This window comes from Paralichthys olivaceus, chromosome 7 (genome assembly GCF_024713975.1).
Source record: "Paralichthys olivaceus isolate ysfri-2021 chromosome 7, ASM2471397v2, whole genome shotgun sequence".
Taxonomy (NCBI): domain Eukaryota; kingdom Metazoa; phylum Chordata; class Actinopteri; order Pleuronectiformes; family Paralichthyidae; genus Paralichthys; species Paralichthys olivaceus.
Genome location: NC_091099.1, coordinates 27,035,626 through 27,053,421, shown reverse-complemented (window position 1 = coordinate 27,053,421; position 17,796 = coordinate 27,035,626). Strand labels below are relative to the sequence as shown.

The window sequence follows — 17,796 nt, the reverse complement described above, 5'->3', positions numbered from 1 at the left end:
AAGTGTAGTCAACATTACTCATCCCATCTCTGAATCAAGCACATGGGGAGAGTGGCAAGCACAAAAAAATAAACTCACCACGTAACGTAAGTTATCAGTATTTTATCTTAATTAAAATAGATATGTTTTTGACATTACTTCATGTTATCTAAGTCATTGTAAGTTACAAAACAAGGTAATAAACATTACACAACTGATCTGAGCTATTGTGTGAAACAGTTTTATCAAAATGGTGGCTGTGGGGTAAAACGAGCCAGTGATGTGGGGTAAATTAAGCTAATGCTCAGTCATTGTTCACTGCACACATACACACACACATGCACTTGTGCACACACACATACATAGACATGCATACATACACATACACAAACTCTTTGTGTCACTGTTACAAGTGTTACAATGTTGCTGCTCAATGTAATAAAGACCTTATTAACTATTGTTAAGTCACACAAACATGCTGTACGTACACAAAGTACATGTACACTTACATTCTTTCTGTAGCTAACACACAAAGATCACAGTTTATTCCTTTCCTAAATGTTTGAGAAACATGTTGAACAACAGTAAAATATATGGTTTGTAGGTTTTTGTCTTTGTTTAATTGATGGCATGGATTTTGTGTCATTTATCTCAGTTTTTAATGGTGGCACAATTTTACCTATAGAGGGTTCAATGTACCCTACATTTACTATGATCATATTACCCCCACCTTGGGGTTACTTGTGCCAAAGGACACACCTTTCTGAATGGGTCATTGTTCTGAAACTATAATAATTAGATATCAACCTGAGGTATAGATAGTAACTATTGTTTGAAACAAATACACTTCTGTTTTACACTAAAATCATCAAATGTAAAAAGTGGCTGAGCTTACCCCATTCTTTCCTCTATTTACACCAATAATCACAGAGAGAAACATTTTAAGACAATTTCTCAGGGAAGGCACTAAATGTGCTGCACTTCACATGAAACGTGATTGAAATGACTGTGTAATTAAGGGAGTAAAAACAATTCAACCTGGAGAAGGGCGATGTGGCCTAAATGTCTCCATGATAAAAAAAAAAACCTATCAGTAATTATCACAATATTTCACACAATAATTGTGTTGTTTTGATTTAAAGATAACTCTTGCTAAACAACTACCAACTACTAACATTTCACACACCTGAAGTAGAACATTTAAAACAATCATATGTCTTATATAGAGCAGTACATGAGTATTATATCAATATGGTGGTGGGAGGAGTTTTCAGAAGCCATTTTAAAACCTGACAGGCTAAGTATACTGAGAGCATCAGAGACATTCCTAACATATAAATATTTATACAAACCCTTTCCCCTTCTGCAAATGTAATCACATTTTATCCAGATTACGCAAGAAATGCATTAGCATGACCCTGTAAAATATTTAAATCCAATGTATTTGACATGTAAATTGCCATTAAACAAACCACTCATTTGTGACCAAATTTAGATGATGTCATTTAGAAGAGTCATAATACGTAAAATATATCCCGTCGCAAGTCCAGACTAGTTCAAGGATTGGGTTATTATCGAAAATCAGCATGATTGTCTATCATGTTGTGTTTTATTATGAAAGTCCAGATGAACATACACATGTTAATAAATAACAACTATAAATGACAATGCAGGTTTGGTTTTGTATGTTATGAATGCCTGGATCCTATAGTTGTGCAGTGTAGTTAGTGGGGTGTATATGTATCACTAGCTGAGATTCTACCAGGTTCACTTTATTAAATAGCAAGCTGCAAGCACTGACTGTACTTGAGGAAATGAGTCACTGTGCCTTCGTCATCAAGCAGCTTGTTGAAGGTGAACTGAATTAAATGTGTAGTTGGTTCATTTTTGAATGTCACAGGGCAACACTTGATCAAACCGCCAAGGTAAATGTTTCTATGTTTTGGCTGTGGCTGAGGGGTAGAGCGGTCGTCCTCCAACCAGAATGTCGGCAGTTCAATCTCAATCTTCAGTCTTCCCATCATTTACTATTTGTCACGCACTGTCTATGGTTTTGTACCTGTGCATGTGAAAGTGATGGCAGACACACAGACAGATGAACCCACACGTGTGTACAGATACTAGTTAGTGCTTACCTTCATCGGGCTGTCTGAGGCGTCTCGGGTTGTCCCTAGTGATACGTCGGATGTTTTCAAGCACTCGAGCCTCTCTCAGCAGTCTGTCTAAGGCGTACATTTCTCCACAGCGCAGAGGCCCAAACATACCCAGACGCTACACACACAGTGCCATGTATCAATTAACACATGACATATAACCATCTGTCAAACAACAGTAAACATTTCTAAAACGGTAATGAGGTCCTCTGTGCTCCACTTCATACTAATGTGATCGTGCAACAGGTTTTTCAAAAAGCTAGCTGATCTTATCATTTGTTTTCCTCCTAAATCTATTACTAGCACGATTTGTTAAAAGCATCATTACATGACGACTGATACGACTGCTATAGCTGTTAGTGCTTATTGAAGCACTATTTGTTAGTGATAGCAGGAGTAAAATTCACAAACACTACATATAACCAGTAGAACATCGGATGACATACATCTATAATTTAGATTTTCATTAATGATTTTCTTGACTCTCTTACCAGCAACTGTGCATTGCAATTCTTCAAGTGGACCACCAGGGAGCAGTCTAGAGTGGTGCAGCCTGTAGTAAGGGGGAGGGTGGGGGAGGAGGGGCTGTCCCAGCCTCTGTCCTGCAGAGACCTACTGACACACACACACACACACACACACACACACACACACACACACACACGAACAAGGCTTTTCAGTGTGTAATAGGAAGTGGTTACAGTTAAATTTAGACATATCAGTTCAGCTTGCTTCAGCTGATGTGCACCTGCTCACACAATGCTAGATGAAGATGATATCTTACACTTCTGTGCGATGGTCACCAAAGAACTTTACCCGTGCCACTATGACATTGACATTTAATATTTCAACTTCCATAAGATGGACTGTTACAAATTTTGATTCATACATTCGTGTTCTCCTCATGATGAACTGAACCCTCAGCCTTTCCTCAAGTACCATCGTCATTTGTACTTTGATTAAGCACCACTGTGCATGAGTACAGTAAGAGCAGAGCATCTGAATGCAGTCTTAGTCTTTTTTAGTTTCCATTGCTATTGTTGAATGGCATCAATGCAAGGTGTATAAATAATGACAAAGGGTTTGTGATATTGAAAAAGAAAAATTCATATTTCAAGGTGGTTATGATATTGTGTGAAAGGTTTGAAAGTGCATGAGGTTTTTTTTTTGACATTACAGCTGCACATACCAATGATCTGAACACATCTGTGCTGAGTGACAGTGATAGTACCCTAGAGCTCCACTAGATGGCAGCAAGATCCTGCAATGACTGAGATTCTTCAACAAATAAAGTTGTACAATGATAAGGTTGTTTATTATGTTATTTATTTGACAAAGGAGGAGGCCTTAAACTAATCTAATGTATGTAATATATGTTTTTGTCAGAATTTGTGCTCATGAGAAGGTTGATTGTTGTGTTTCAGTAATAGTTCATTGAGCAGCACTGACCTGCCATTTCTGTTCCTCTTGTCACCCCTTTCCTCCTCATCTTCTTCCCAGTCAGACATGTTGAGGAAATCAAAGCTGCCCAGAGCCGTTTCCACTGTGAGGCTGACCACACTGGGTGAACGACTGTGCCTTCCACCCTGACAACACAGACACACACCATATTTAGATTGTGTATCAGTAGACAGCTATGTCTTAAGATGTAAAAAGAACAGAGCACAGATACAATATACATACAGTATGTCACACACACACACACACACAATGGATCTTAAAGAGAACACCTACAGAGCATGCACAGTCACACACTGCAGACATCTACCTTGATTTGAAACACAACAACACAGGACACCCAGGGTACATGTAAAAATAGATGTATACATATATTTGTATATTTGTGTTTGTCTGTGTGTATTTCTAGAATTTTGTGATTTCACTTTAGGGATATGGACTGGAAATATCCTGCTCTTTATGTAGCAAAAATTATACATAAGACAAAAGACAACTGACTGTAGGGTACCTGCATTTTTTTCTTGATGACACACATTCCATGTGCTTATTTTGATAAGTCACGGTACTATTACCTCAATGCAGTTTAAGTTACTCTAACTCTGGAAGTACCATCTCTTGTTTGGCGCGCATGTTCTGTCCTCACCTTCAGTGTAACCTGCAGCAGCCTCAGTTCTTGCTCCAGTAGTTGTAACTCAGGGAACTGTCCCCTGTAATCATCCAGAGAGGAAACTACAACTGCCAGGGCATCCTCCAGCCCACAGTCCACTGGACCATCACCATCACCCACTCTGGACAGACAATCGGCATCTGCACTTGGCATCTCCTCCTCCACCGACACCCGCTGAGCTACATATGTCACATCCCTGCTCTCTGGGACTATGTTGCACTCCTGGTGTGGGAGTGTGTTCATTTGTGATGGAGGGTTAGAGTTTATTCCTTCAGTCCCGGAGGAGGAGGATGTGAGGACAGAGCTGGATGTATCCTCTGGCGACCTGATTGGATGTTGATCTGTGACATCATTAACTGTTGTGTTTTCTTCGACGACATCAAGCCTCCTCGATGACGTGTCAGTGTCTGTGGCAGCAGAGCTAGGTAACTCAGGAGTTCTGCTAGCCAGCTCCATTTCAATGTCATTGATGGAGATCCCAGAGGCCAAAGAAATCTCCTCCCCTGATTCCCCAGCTGACCTGTCCGTTAACACAATACCATCAGCACTGCTTTCACTAATGTGGCTTAGAGAGCGCAAGTAGCTGCGTGAGGTGTGGCTATCAGTCACCACTCCATCCACTGTTGCAGTGGGAGACTGTTTCCCTGCATCCTCTTCCTCACTGTCAGGTTTTGTCATCACAGAGGCTGTCCCCTTGTCCTCTTCTCTGTGAATGAGTTCATAAATCAGTTCAGTTATTCATAGAACACACTATACGCCTGTGTGTAGAATGGAATTGAAATGAAATCTTCAAAGTGAACACTACCTGTTGCTCTCTGTTTGGTGTCGGCTGTTGTTCGGAACCTCACTGACGGAGCATACCATATGGGTGGATTTTGGAGTTTGTGAGGAAGAGTCTCTGAGGCTAAATGAGATGTCAGGCTGTGGGGAGGATCTTCCTGTTACAGTTGGCTGAATCTCTGGTGTCACCACCACTGCCTAGAGAGCCAGAGAGACATGAACCCATGGAGTCACCAGGAGATGCAACACAACATTGCAGTAAAGAAACCAACTGGGTTCTACTGTGAAAAGATTATACATGGTAAATGGTCTGTATTTATATAGTGCTTTTCTAGTCTTGATGACCACTCAAAGCACCTTACAGTATACAGTGTTTGCCATTTATCAAGAACATTTATACAGTGCATCTACATGCAGCATGTTTGGGGTTGAGTATCTTGCCCAAGGAGACTTCGTCCTTGCTTTTTAAACAATAAGTGTTGAGTATTAAACCAAGAGTTCTGGTTCAGCATTGTCTCTAAACTTAATTCTAAATAGTATGGAGAGGTCAGGTAAGATCGACTGATGTTATAATTGTTATTATAGTTTATACTGGGAAATTGAGAAAGTGAGCAGAATCCAGTCATCTGTTCAGAATGTTAACTGTGTCGAGGTCACATGTTACAGAGGGTGAGGCTGTAAAGTGACGTGATAATGATGAGAAGCATTAATGAGATGAGATCAACACTTTATCTTTTGAATAACATATGAAAGCAAATACAATGTTGAATTTTTCAGTGATAGTGAGAACTAACTGATACTGCCAACTAACTGAGATAGTTGTAGTGGATATTTATTCTTCAGAAGACTGCACTACTCTGCGCACTCACTAGATTTACCCACTCCCATATGCACACGTATTGTAGTTGTCCCGCCCAGTAGGATGATCTATATGTTTGAGCTCTCAACACCACTTTCTCCCTTCAGAGTCGGTTCCTGTTTTAACTCTTAGATTTGCCCTGCGAAATAAATTGTCTATACATTTTATGTAATTAGGAAAAAACATGCCTTTCAGAAGTGAATCTGGCTACATCTGTGATAAGGATATCATAAATGAAGAAGTATCTTTAGCTTGAATATGTAAACTTTCTAATATCAGTCTCCCACCAGTTGCACCCTCAACAGTTTCAACATAAAAGGGACAATATTCCGGGGAGAAGAAAAAACTTTGGGTTGAGCGGATGTGACTGATAAATATAACATAACATAACAAACAACTAACTATAATGACCAAAAAAAGGTTAATGTTACTAAAAATGTTAATAATCTTTAAAGCACTTCAGAGGAGGACTATCATTATTTAAAGGAAGTAGTTGATTGAGTCCGATTCATATAAAAGTGAAAGAATGCTATTACATACACAAACAAACACGTACGTACATACAATCATACATACAACAGTGGTGGCTGGTTAATAATGGGCACTGGGGCCCCCCATCCAACACCCTGAGACAAAAAAGCCTGTGCAAAAATGTTAAACAGAATTTAATTAGATAATAATAGTTTACTTGTACAATGCTGCTGGTGGACCGTGAGAGCCTGTGAGCATTCAATACAAATTGTCTTCAAATTGTATTCGGTTAATTTCTGTCTAAATACATATACTGGGGCACCGGCCAAGTGCATGTTTATGTGGGATCTTAAAGTCTCCATTCTATTAACAGGCAATAGGTATTGATTTACGTTTTTTTTAAATCTAATTTGACTGGTCGATCCTCAACGCCATCTCAGGTTCATCCACCTTCACAGACTTACTTCTGCTGCAAGACTTCAGATGAACTTCGGCAAATCCAGTGATTTCTTTGCAAAAACACCCCCAATAGAAAAAACGAGGATAAAGCAGCCGACTTGATTTACAGATTCAGCAGAAAGTGATGAGGATGAGCTTACACTCAAGGCTGCTCCCTCCTGAAAAAACAGAGTGGGCTAGCTGGATGTGGTGTAAGTAATGTATTTTATTACTTCCCCTGTTTGCTGCTTTGACCTAAAACATCACTCTGAAAAATGCAAATGACATTAAAGTTGAGGTTACATTTTTGATGCAGGCTACAGGACTGGCACATTGTGTGTTGTGTTGTTTTTGTTGAGTCTGGCTTCAGTTTGTTGTGTGTTACCTTATGATGTGTCGAGTTGCGTGGACCTCCTACAGATAGCTGAGGACTAGAAGAGTCGTCAGAGGATTCAGAAGAATTTGACCACGCTGTTCCATTCTCTAACTCTTCATGACGACGCAGCATGTTCTAAAACAGAGGAAGTGCTGTTTAAAAGGCTGGACAAATGAAGAAACTGTTGTAAGTGAACAAACAGGATTGATTACAGAGGTGAAAACATTCAGATGCCAAATTCACCTATGTCAACAGTGTCTTCCAGGTGGCAAACAAAAGGGTGTTGGAGGATATAAGTGACTGAAGGCTGTACCTACTTCTAATCCAGCAAATGCTTTTCCATCTTCACACTACTTTTAGGCCGTGTCTATGCCTGTCAGATTACTGAACATGGTCAGTGAGCCAAGGTCGTTGTGCAGGCCCGATAGAATCCAGCCTCGAAACCTCACAGTAAGACTGCAGGAAGACTTCCATTCTACAACGAGGCATCTTCAACAGACAAGCAGCTAGCAAGCTAACACCAGCTGACACCCCACTGCAGGTTTAGTGACAGTTCACTAACTTTGACCTTCTTGAGTATTTTCACTGGATAGAACAATGTGGGTATATCAGAAATCATTACAAGCAAAGATGGTTAAATGGGAACATTTAATTCACAGTATATCAAAAGTGACCTCTGAAAATGACCGCAAGTTAGATTTAAACTAGCCATTAAATCTTAAAGGGACCTATAGTGACCCGCACCACTGCACAAATCATTATGTTATCTTACGGTTTTGCCCTCACCAGAAGACATCATACTTCTCAAAACAGTATCACACAAGGCCCAAGTGTGCTTCAAACAAAGGGCTAAAGAGATAGACTAACAGCATCTGACTACTGCATTTCAATGAGAATATCAAAAGGTGTCTATAGTAACTTTTAAGACCATGCCATTCAGGATCACATTGAGCAGCGTACATAGGTTTGTAAGGAGGCTGTGAACTCCTCTCTCAAGCGTACATTTTGTCATTCTGCAAAGAACTACTGCTATTTTCATGTGTGGTGATTGCAACATTGCATTGCGATTTAGATGTTTTGGCCTTATATTTGAGGCTGTCATGTCGTCCATCTTTATACACAGTCATTAGTCTGAACCACTTTGGTTCTGCCACAATTAATTATAATATAAAATAATTTGTAGGTTGGTAAAAAAAATCCAGCAGCCTCTCAAGGTTAATAACTTTACACTCACCAAAGTATCTGTTAAGATCTGAGAACATGGCAGCAGCAGCAGATGCAGATTTTCTAAACTTTAGATAGTTTGCTTGGAGTTTAAAAAGCAACTGAGAACAGCATGATGTCAGTAATGACTTGATAAAAGGAGTCTCAGTCTTTCAGGGGGGCTCCAATTGCTCCATTGGCCAGAGAAGAGTCATGTGTGAGCAGAGCTTCAGTTTGATCAAGCATTACAGCAGCAGGGTTTCAGTTCCTGCTCTCAAACTGGAGCCGAGCTGACAGTCACTTAAAAAAGCTGCCTGCATAGCTTTTTTGAAACCTTTGCATATTGTTCATACCTCATGGCTCCATGAGGCCCTTAACAAACAAATAGAGACTACTGTTCTAGGTTCGTAATGTACTACACCATCATTACTGCCACTAGTCAATACGCCAATAGGATCTACATTTCTACAATCTGCTGGGTTCTACTCCATGGAGACTTACTGCAGTGGGCTGTCTTGTTGGTGACTTATCACTACAGGAACAGCTCTGGCTAAGCGTTTCTCTGAAGATGTCCAACAGCGGCCAGTGCTGCCGCCTCGTCAGACTCCGAGGCAGAGACTGGATGTCAGGGTAGCAATAGGTGGAATTAAGATCAATAGAGCTGGTTAGGGGCCAGTGGTTATTGCCTTAACACAATCCACAGTGTCTAAACTCTCCTGTTGTCCATGTGTGTACAGTCATTTCCAGAATTATAAATTCTTTGGCATGGAAAAGAAATGTTTGCTTCTTCCATGTCAGTTTACATCGGCTACCTAAGATCTATAACTTAGCTTACTTTGCATAGCCTGATAATTTCTCAGTTGTCTACACCTCTCTCAATTGGATGTTTTATTCATTAAAATGTCATATATAAGGGTAGTAGTGGATATCAGCACAAAACACTAGCAATGAGCAACTTTAAGACCAATTTCCTAGTATCACTCCTCAGACCACTTAGTCAAACATTACAGGGAAGAAGAAAGAAATATGGGAGAACTCACATAAAAGGCTTGTTCACGTAAGGACGGCGTGTCAGGTGGACTCTGGTTGAAGATTGTTGAGAATCTCTTATTGACCGTTGGGGCTTTGTTGACAGTACTCGCCATTGACCCCTGATCATCTTTATCAAATGGACTGACAGAAGGGGGGGTATAATAAGTACATACTCCATTTAATATATAAGTGATGTTCTGATAATTAACAACACAAATTAAATTAACAAACAAACAGTACTCTGACAGCTCAGTTTGTAAAACTTACTTCCAGGTGACTTCGAGGCTCAGCTTAACAGTTCCAAGGTCATTAATATCCACAGCAACTGTCTGGGGCAGTGCAGCAAACAGATCCTTAGTCTCACAGGAAACACTTCCTACAACCACGTGATTGGCTAAGCTCTTCAGCTCTGTCACCTAGGAGACCACAGAAATATATTTTTTTCATTTAATCTTAGATGAGTACAAAGAATGCAAACAGAGAGCACCAACTAGGGACAACAGAATCGTTCTACATACATATTTACTATCACAAAGAAACACAAGGACAAATGAAGAATGCATGGGCAATTTTGATTTCATATTATGTGTATTCCAGATCATACTGCTTTCATTGACCTATAAGAACTAAGTGCAAAGGAAAATAAAACCAGTAAGAGACAGGCAGAAGATGTCGAGAGGGACTGACCTTCACAGAGAGGAAGTCACTGATGAGTGGCAGAAACACCATCTCTTCACTGTCCCACACTTGTTTGGCATTGATCTCTATTCTGCCTCGGAGCTTCCACCGCTGCCGACCATACCTCATAAAGATCTGACACACACACACACACACACACACGTTGAAAACTCGCCAAATATCAACAAAACTAATGCTGATGATTCAGTTATACAAAATGGAGAGATTGAGATCAATCATGTCATCAATTCAGACAGTGAACAAAGGCACAACTAAAAGTTTGAATGGATTACATGGTCACCAGGGAACCTTTCAACCTTTCGGACCTTCTGTCATTGTGTAACAACTTCACATGTGAAACACAGACTGAGCACATACAAACAATGAAACAAGAGAGTGACAAAGCAAGAATGAGAGAGAAAGAGAGAGAGAGAGACAGACACTCACTTCATACTGGTCACCAGCACACAATCTGGCAAATCCAGCTAGACCTGAAAGACAGAGACAGCTTCTGTATGTACAGGTTTCTCATAGACTCAAACATATTATCATTATGTGATATAAAAACCCAAACCAAAACAATTATTTACAGTGATATTAGATAATAAAATCAAAACATAACTAGACTAGGGTCCTGGTAGTGATGCAGGCAGATCTGTGTCAAATATACTAATAATATACTTAATACGGTACTATGCATGAGATTTGCACCGAATTCAGTGCAGTGGGTTAGCTTGCTGTGAATGTTACATTCTTACCTTTCATCTTAATGTGGAACTCCCCCAGCTGGTTCTCCAACTCACTCTCCAACACACACATGTTCTACAGACAGACAAATTTTCATTAATTCTAAATAACAGGCCTCAACTACAGAGCTGAATATTCATCATCCTTATTAACTGTGCAGTTGTTATCTCCCAATACTCTTAAATACCCTCTCTCCCACAATGATTACTATGCATTTCCAGTTTTTCTCTCACCGACTTTAATATTATGTTCACACACTCCAGTTCTTTGTCCTTTGTCTTACCTCAGTGTACTCTTTGTAGCCTTTGTTGGCTTCTGTTAAGCTCTCCCTTGCCTCCTTACTGCCTGGAGAGGCAGTGTATGCCTTCACCATCTTGTTAGCTCCATCCCGGAGTCTCCTCTGCAGGCAGTAAGCATCATATAGCTCCTCAATCTGTAATAAGAGGACCAACAGTTAAGCACTTCATCTTTCTCTCCCATACAGAGGAAAGAGAGGCTAAAATAAGCAGTACAAAACTGAGTGTGGTCAGGGTGACAGTCAGGTAGCATTGGCTGTGTTACAGAGTTGGACTGCACAGCACATTTTCAAACACATACTGACTTATGCCTATATTGACCACAATGTATAAGCTTTGACATGTGCAGTGGAGTGGCTCTAATGTCTGATTTTCAAGAATAAAATGCAGTGAGTTAGCAGCAGCAGACACGCAGCAAAGTACCAACCACACTGTGGTGTCTGCCTGTATCTGCTTTGATCCCTATACCCAAGTACAGGAGAAGGACCGGTCCAAGCAGGATTCTGACAAACAGCCAAAGACTAGATCAAGATTCACTGAGTAACGTCAGATTTCACACTGACTGACTCACTGCCTGACTCACTGACTGACTAATGTGAACAGGTCATGGGGTCAGAGATCACAGTGGCCTTACCTTGCTGAGGTGAAACTCCAATCGTCTTATGTACCTCTCAGTCACCTTCACTTGCTGTAAGAGTGAAGCAAGAGTAAGAGTGAGTCACATTTACTCCAACAAACCAGTACAGACTGAACTACATCATTAACAAATTAATTTAATACACTAAAGTGGGTCAAATAAGTTTAAATGCAGAGTTCAGGATTATGTAAATTTTCACTGCATACACAATACAGCACACTATTACTTGAACATTGCAGTACTGATAATAACTCACCTTGTCTAGTTCATACAAGAAACCCTGAGGAAGAACAAAGCAACGAGTTATAAGTATTTTTCACATTTTATTAAGTGGCAGCACAATGTGTTTTATGGTCTTTATGTTGGAGTAGAAACATCTCCTCCAGCATCACCATGTGGTTTTACACGTGGAGAGAGACATGGCTACCTGAAAGTTTGATCTCTACCCTATAATAAAGGTAGTGTAAAGACAGCGTCAGTAACTTTCTGATGTAGAAGGAATAATGTCCACTGAATGATGGTTTTGAACTTCTTCAGGTCCCAGAGCTCTCTCCATTGTTGGACTATGGATTTGTCACCAGGACAACACCCAATAGAACTACCCATAGCTACCAGGAAGTGTGTCGGAGTGTCAGATGCACTTCCTTTGACCTGAAAATCAAAACTTCATTTTTCTGTGAAATTTCAACCCCACTGACATACAGGATTTCATAGTGGAAGAAGGGCCTATAAGGAACCAATGGAAACACAGATGGTGCCATTATTAAATCAACTTGCCTGTTGCCAATTTCATGTGACATTCCAAACATAAAAAAAGGCAGTTACCAAGATGTCGAGAATGCTTACAGTACAGTATCGTTATCAACCAGCCAGTTCCTTCTCTCTGGGAAACACTGACGATGGTCAAAAAGTGAAGAAATAAATCAACATTAAATAAAAGGAAACTGTGAAGCCGACAGACTTGACGCACCAGTCTGGAGTTCCTCTTTGATTCTTTCATCTGTCTGCTGAGGTTGTCCAAGTCCATCTGATAAACCTGCAGGTAAGATCTGAGAAACACACACACACACACACACACAAAATGAAGATATGATTTTAACTCCCACTGACTGTCGTACTGATGGTTAACCTGTTGTTCTGCTCATCTTGTCTTAGTCTTTTATACTAAAATGGCAGGTCTTTGCTTCATAGTTAACTGACAGAATCACCCTCATCTAACTATTGGAAATAAAGTTAGAGTTAGACTGTTTTCCTTAATGTCGAACTATTCCTTTAAGTTCAAACCAATGACCTATTGGTAATGGAGATCCACTGTTTGGTTATGGTGGACTAAAAAGGCAGAAATATCTGTGATGAATTAAGTCATTTACCATTTAATGTGTTATGTTAGCATTTATGAGACTGTTAGCCACTATTTGCCTTTTCAGTGTGAACTTAACTTAAGTTTATAGTCTGTAAAAACCTTTCTGTACAGACTGATGATGTTACAATATCCAATCAGGTGTATTTATTGTAAAATGATGACATTTGTCCTTCTACACTTCAACAGTATGAAGTGCACAGTGCTGGAACTAAGACAGAAATATTAGTCACTGCAGCATTACATGTGCGTGTGTGTGTGTGTGTGTGTGTGTGTGTGTGTGTGTGTGTGTGTGTGTGTGTGTGTGTGTGTGTGTGCTTACTGAAGGCCTTTCCTCAATGCCTCATAGACCTGATCCAGTCGCTCTGGTTGAGGAACTTTTGGTAGTGGGTTGGACTTGGTGGACATAGTGAACATCCTGCTGGCTCTGCTGGGCTTCCTGCCAAGACCTGGGGTGCTGAACACCGAGAGGTTCCTGCAACATCAGCAGCACCAGCTCATTACATAACATGACCCTGACATTTTAAATGAACAGTAATGAAGGGGAAACTCTCCATGTTGTGCTGACTTTAAGTTGATGTTGTTAAAGTTAGTCTCTTGTTTTTTTTCTTTTATCGGAGATGTTGGGAGGATGTTTCAACTGAATAATTTGGTATTTAATGTAATGGTGAAAAAATTATTAATTTTAACATGAAAAATAACTGGTTATTGTACATTTATAAATAGTACTTTACTGAATACAATTAATTTATCATTATTATGTACCAAATAATTAAACCTGTAAAAAAACACATTCTATTCTCATAGCTTCAGATAAAAGCTTAGTACAGCATTTGATACTATCATTCATCACATTCTACTTCAGAGACTGGAATAGTTAATAGGTATTAAAGGAACTGCCCTAAGATGGTTTACATTTTAATTATCTGATCGATTCCAATTTGAACAAATTAACGATGAGTTATCTGTGCGGACCAAAGTTTTGCTTCCAGGGAAACTCAAGAATCTGGGAGTAATATTTGGATTTGACCTTTAAATCCCATTCAAAACGAATTTCAAGGACCATCTTTTTTCACCTAAACAACAAAATCAGGCATCTAAAAGATGCAACCATATTGTCAGCATGTGTACTGACAACAACCAGGAAAAGAAATTACTTTTCATTTACAATTGAATTCAAAATTTTCCTCCTCACCTACAAAGCCCTTAACAATACGGCACCATGATACCTTAAAGAGCTCATAGTACCATATCACCCTTTATCACTGCACTCCAAGAATTCAGGCTTAATTGTTTTCCATTCAGTCTCCAATGTTGTAAATATTGTGATTTTGTTGATGTGTGCTGCTACACGCAGCATCTATTGCACTTATGTCTCTCCTAGGAGAGGGATCCCCCACATGTAGCTCTCTGAGGTTTCTAGGTTCTGTCCCCTATTAAAAGGTTTTTTTTGGTAGTTTTTCCTTACTCTTTCTTAGGTTGAAGAGCAGAGGATCTTGCATTCCAAATTATGAATGTTAAGTAGAGCAATCAGGCTACAACTACTATTAGTATAAGTGTCCTATCTGTTTTAATGCTGTCTGTATATGTACATAACACATACTTTAATATACACTAATAATAACATGTGTCTCAGGTGATCTGATCATAAGCTTTAAGTTCTGTTGTGATTGTGATGTCATCACTCAGATGACATTCAGAGGTGGTCACATGTGTCCACATTCTTTTAGCTGTGTGAACATAAATGTGTCCTGGGCCACATTGAAGGAACGCCTCCTCAGGTGATGTCCTCTGATCAGCTACAGTTTCAATGAACTAAACATATTTTGAGATGTTCAGTGTTTCAATCAACAGATTGATTTGTGGCCTCAATATTAACACTGACCATCACTATTTTTTTTTTACTATTTCTCAGATTCTGCATGCTTCCACTATCTCTGTCTCTCTCTTTCTCTCTCTCTCCCACACACAAACACACACACACTGTATGGTCAGACTGACTGTTAACAAACTTTGTGAAAAGAAATGTTCAAGCAAGGATCACAAGCAAGGTGTGAACTGATGAGCTCAGAGCTTACCTCAGTGACAGCATGCACTGATCACAACATGCTCATTCAAATAAACTGAAATCCCTGCAAACCTGTATCAAATGCTACAGCATTTAATTGAGGCATCAATCAAATGGCCTCAAAATTTCACAGTTAGTTGTGAGTCTTTGTTTAATCATAGTCATGACTGAGACAACAGTGACATCAAGCAACCCTTGTGCTTATCCGGCCTGAGTGTGCAAGTTAAAGGTAAGAGCTACATAATAATAAAATTGCGCACGCTTCTTCAGACATCTGAAGAAGAGGGAGCGATAGACTTCAATTGTATTGAATTCAGCTGCAACACTGTTTACCCCTAAGACTTATCGGCATAATGGTGAGTGGATAATGAGTGAATTTTCATTTTTCAGTGAACTTTCACTTTCAGGAGTGGTATCCATACTCTGAAAGGCCAGTGCAAAAACAATTCATATTACACCAAAAAGTACATTTCCATACTGTACGACACACACACACACACACACACACACACACACACACACACACACACACACACACACACACACACACACACACACACACACACACACACACACACCTGTAGGGCTTGTCGTAGGTGTTGTTGACTCCAGTAAAACTCTGGCTCCTAGTGATGGATCTGGTGGTGAGGCGTCTGACTGGGCGAACGGACAGGGACATGGTGGAGAGAGTTCGGGACGGACTCCCTGTTCAGAGCAGAGGAAAACGCTTATCACAAGAGTGCTGACACTACAGCATGGGAGTCACACCAATCATGTTTTTGTTCTTTGTCATCCATCACACTCACATCTGAGGAAACAGCCACAGTTTTCATACACTCTGCACCCTTTTTGAGACTTGTTTTGAGTTTTTTGTACAGTTCATGTGTGAAAGTGGAGATAGACAGGAAATAAAGAAAGACAAGGGTCTGAGTTGGAATCCAAGCAGGGATATTACAGTCACATGAACATAACACTGCTGTGCAGTGGCTGCCGAGGTGCTCCTGCATCTGATTCGCATGTCTGGATCAAACAAAAAGCATGCTGATATAATTGTAATTATATATTTGTGTTTAAAACTAGATGTTTTCAGAACACAGCCTGAGGCACAGTCAGAAATGGGCTTTAGTGTCTTGCCCTAGGACAATTCGGAATTCGAACTGGAGGAGCCAGGCATCAAACCACCAATCTTCTGGTGGGAGGAAGACCCACTTGATCCCCTGAGCCACAGCTGCCTCGTTTTTGTCTCTCTCAAGATTAACTCTAGAGATTCGAGAGCATTTTTAAGTTATAAGTAATTTAATAAAAAGCTTTTATATTCTATTTGTTCTTTTCTTGGCTTGTGGTTCAGAGTATAAGTGAAAGCTTTTTACTTTTCATTTACACCAAATTTTTCACTGTGATGCAATCTGCATGAATATCCGTGTGATCACATACATGTACTTTTGTGTTTTACGGTCTCCTTATTCAGCAGATAATCTAATATGACTGCTACTTCTCAAATGGAGAACATAATGTGAATCATTTATTAAACAAGAAGCGACCAACAGAAATAAGCAGCTGTGTTGTGTTCTGACACTCTGCATGCAGCTCCATGGAGCCACACTTAGAAATACCATACTGTCAGTCATGTGAGTACTGAGTGACAGTGAAGTACGGTGTCAAAGTAAACACCACAGCACCTTCTTCTCCTCATATCAGCAGCAGACTCAGGGCTGTGCAGGGTGATATGACGTTTATCTGTCGCTGGTAATAAGGTTAATTAGATGGAGCAAGAATCCACCCCCCCCCCCCTATTATCAGTGAGTCACTGTGGGAAACTGCACATTTCATGATTTGGTGGATGCAATAATAGGAAGTTGTGTGACGAGTCACTCACATACAGCACAGGTTGACTGGAACTGCCTGTTAATAATCAAATTCTCAGCTGACAGTTTAACTTAGAGGCAAAACTGAAAGAGACAACTGTAGGGATGTACTGAATTGATTGATTTGTACATGACATTGTCAATTGGCCAACAACAATCCCAAATTGTTTACCCTAGTGAGTTAGCAGGTTTTAATTCATGGACCATAGCGGAGATAGGAAAGTTTCATGAGTGTCACATCATCCCAATTCAAAGTGTAGAGTCTGAGGAGAACTGAGCACACAAAGCCAAAGAGAGAAACACTTATGCTCAGTCTGCCACACAATACACAAGAAAATCCAGAATTCAGTTTCTGTTATTTTGTCCACCCCAGAAATAGAATACATAAAGGAAACATGTCTTGATACAATACAAATCAGTCCAACCGCAGCACACACACTCTCTGAAGCTTAAACTTAACATTAAGACCTCTTTATGGTCCCACACACAGCATGCAACATGCAAACATGGGGAAATTTGACCTCTGTATTTAACCCATCCGTGTTGCACAATCCACACAGTGGAACAGTGGGCAGCCATGAAGGCGCCCAGAGAGCAATTTGGGGGTTTGGTGCCTTGCTCAAGGGCAGTGCCCTTGGCAGTGCCCAGGAGGTGAACTGGCACCTCTCCAACTTCCGTCCATGCTGGACTTGAACCAGCCACCCTCTGGTTCCTAAGCCAAGTCTCTAT

The 17,796-nt window shown here is 40.1% G+C and overlaps 1 protein-coding gene across 14 annotated transcripts in view; it reads right to left on the bottom strand.

Annotated features, from left to right (window-relative positions):
- The window catches only part of ripor1 (RHO family interacting cell polarization regulator 1), a 53,396-nt gene that overhangs the window by 7,922 nt on the left and 27,678 nt on the right, over positions 1–17,796 (bottom strand). For 6 of the 14 annotated variants that reach the window (XM_069527833.1, XM_069527832.1, XM_069527834.1 and 3 more), the window contains exons 2-19: positions 15,781–15,907; positions 13,457–13,609; positions 12,745–12,823; positions 12,031–12,054; positions 11,772–11,825; positions 11,125–11,274; positions 10,853–10,916; positions 10,542–10,585; positions 10,104–10,229; positions 9,684–9,832; positions 9,425–9,557; positions 8,886–9,002; positions 7,191–7,316; positions 5,063–5,235; positions 4,234–4,963; positions 3,582–3,718; positions 2,624–2,747; positions 2,115–2,250 (exon numbers count right to left, since the gene is read on the bottom strand). In XM_069527833.1, coding sequence (XP_069383934.1) covers positions 2,115–2,250; positions 2,624–2,747; positions 3,582–3,718; positions 4,234–4,963; positions 5,063–5,235; positions 7,191–7,316; positions 8,886–9,002; positions 9,425–9,557; positions 9,684–9,832; positions 10,104–10,229; positions 10,542–10,585; positions 10,853–10,916; positions 11,125–11,274; positions 11,772–11,825; positions 12,031–12,054; positions 12,745–12,823; positions 13,457–13,609; positions 15,781–15,881 — 2,620 coding nt within the window. In that variant the 5' untranslated portion in view covers positions 15,882–15,907. The remainder of the gene's footprint in view (positions 1–2,114; positions 2,251–2,623; positions 2,748–3,581; positions 3,719–4,233; positions 4,964–5,062; positions 5,236–7,190; positions 7,317–8,885; positions 9,003–9,424; positions 9,558–9,683; positions 9,833–10,103; positions 10,230–10,541; positions 10,586–10,852; positions 10,917–11,124; positions 11,275–11,771; positions 11,826–12,030; positions 12,055–12,744; positions 12,824–13,456; positions 13,610–15,780; positions 15,908–17,796) is intronic. The other 8 variants (XM_069527841.1, XM_069527837.1, XM_020105534.2 and 5 more) reach the window with 3 other exon arrangements.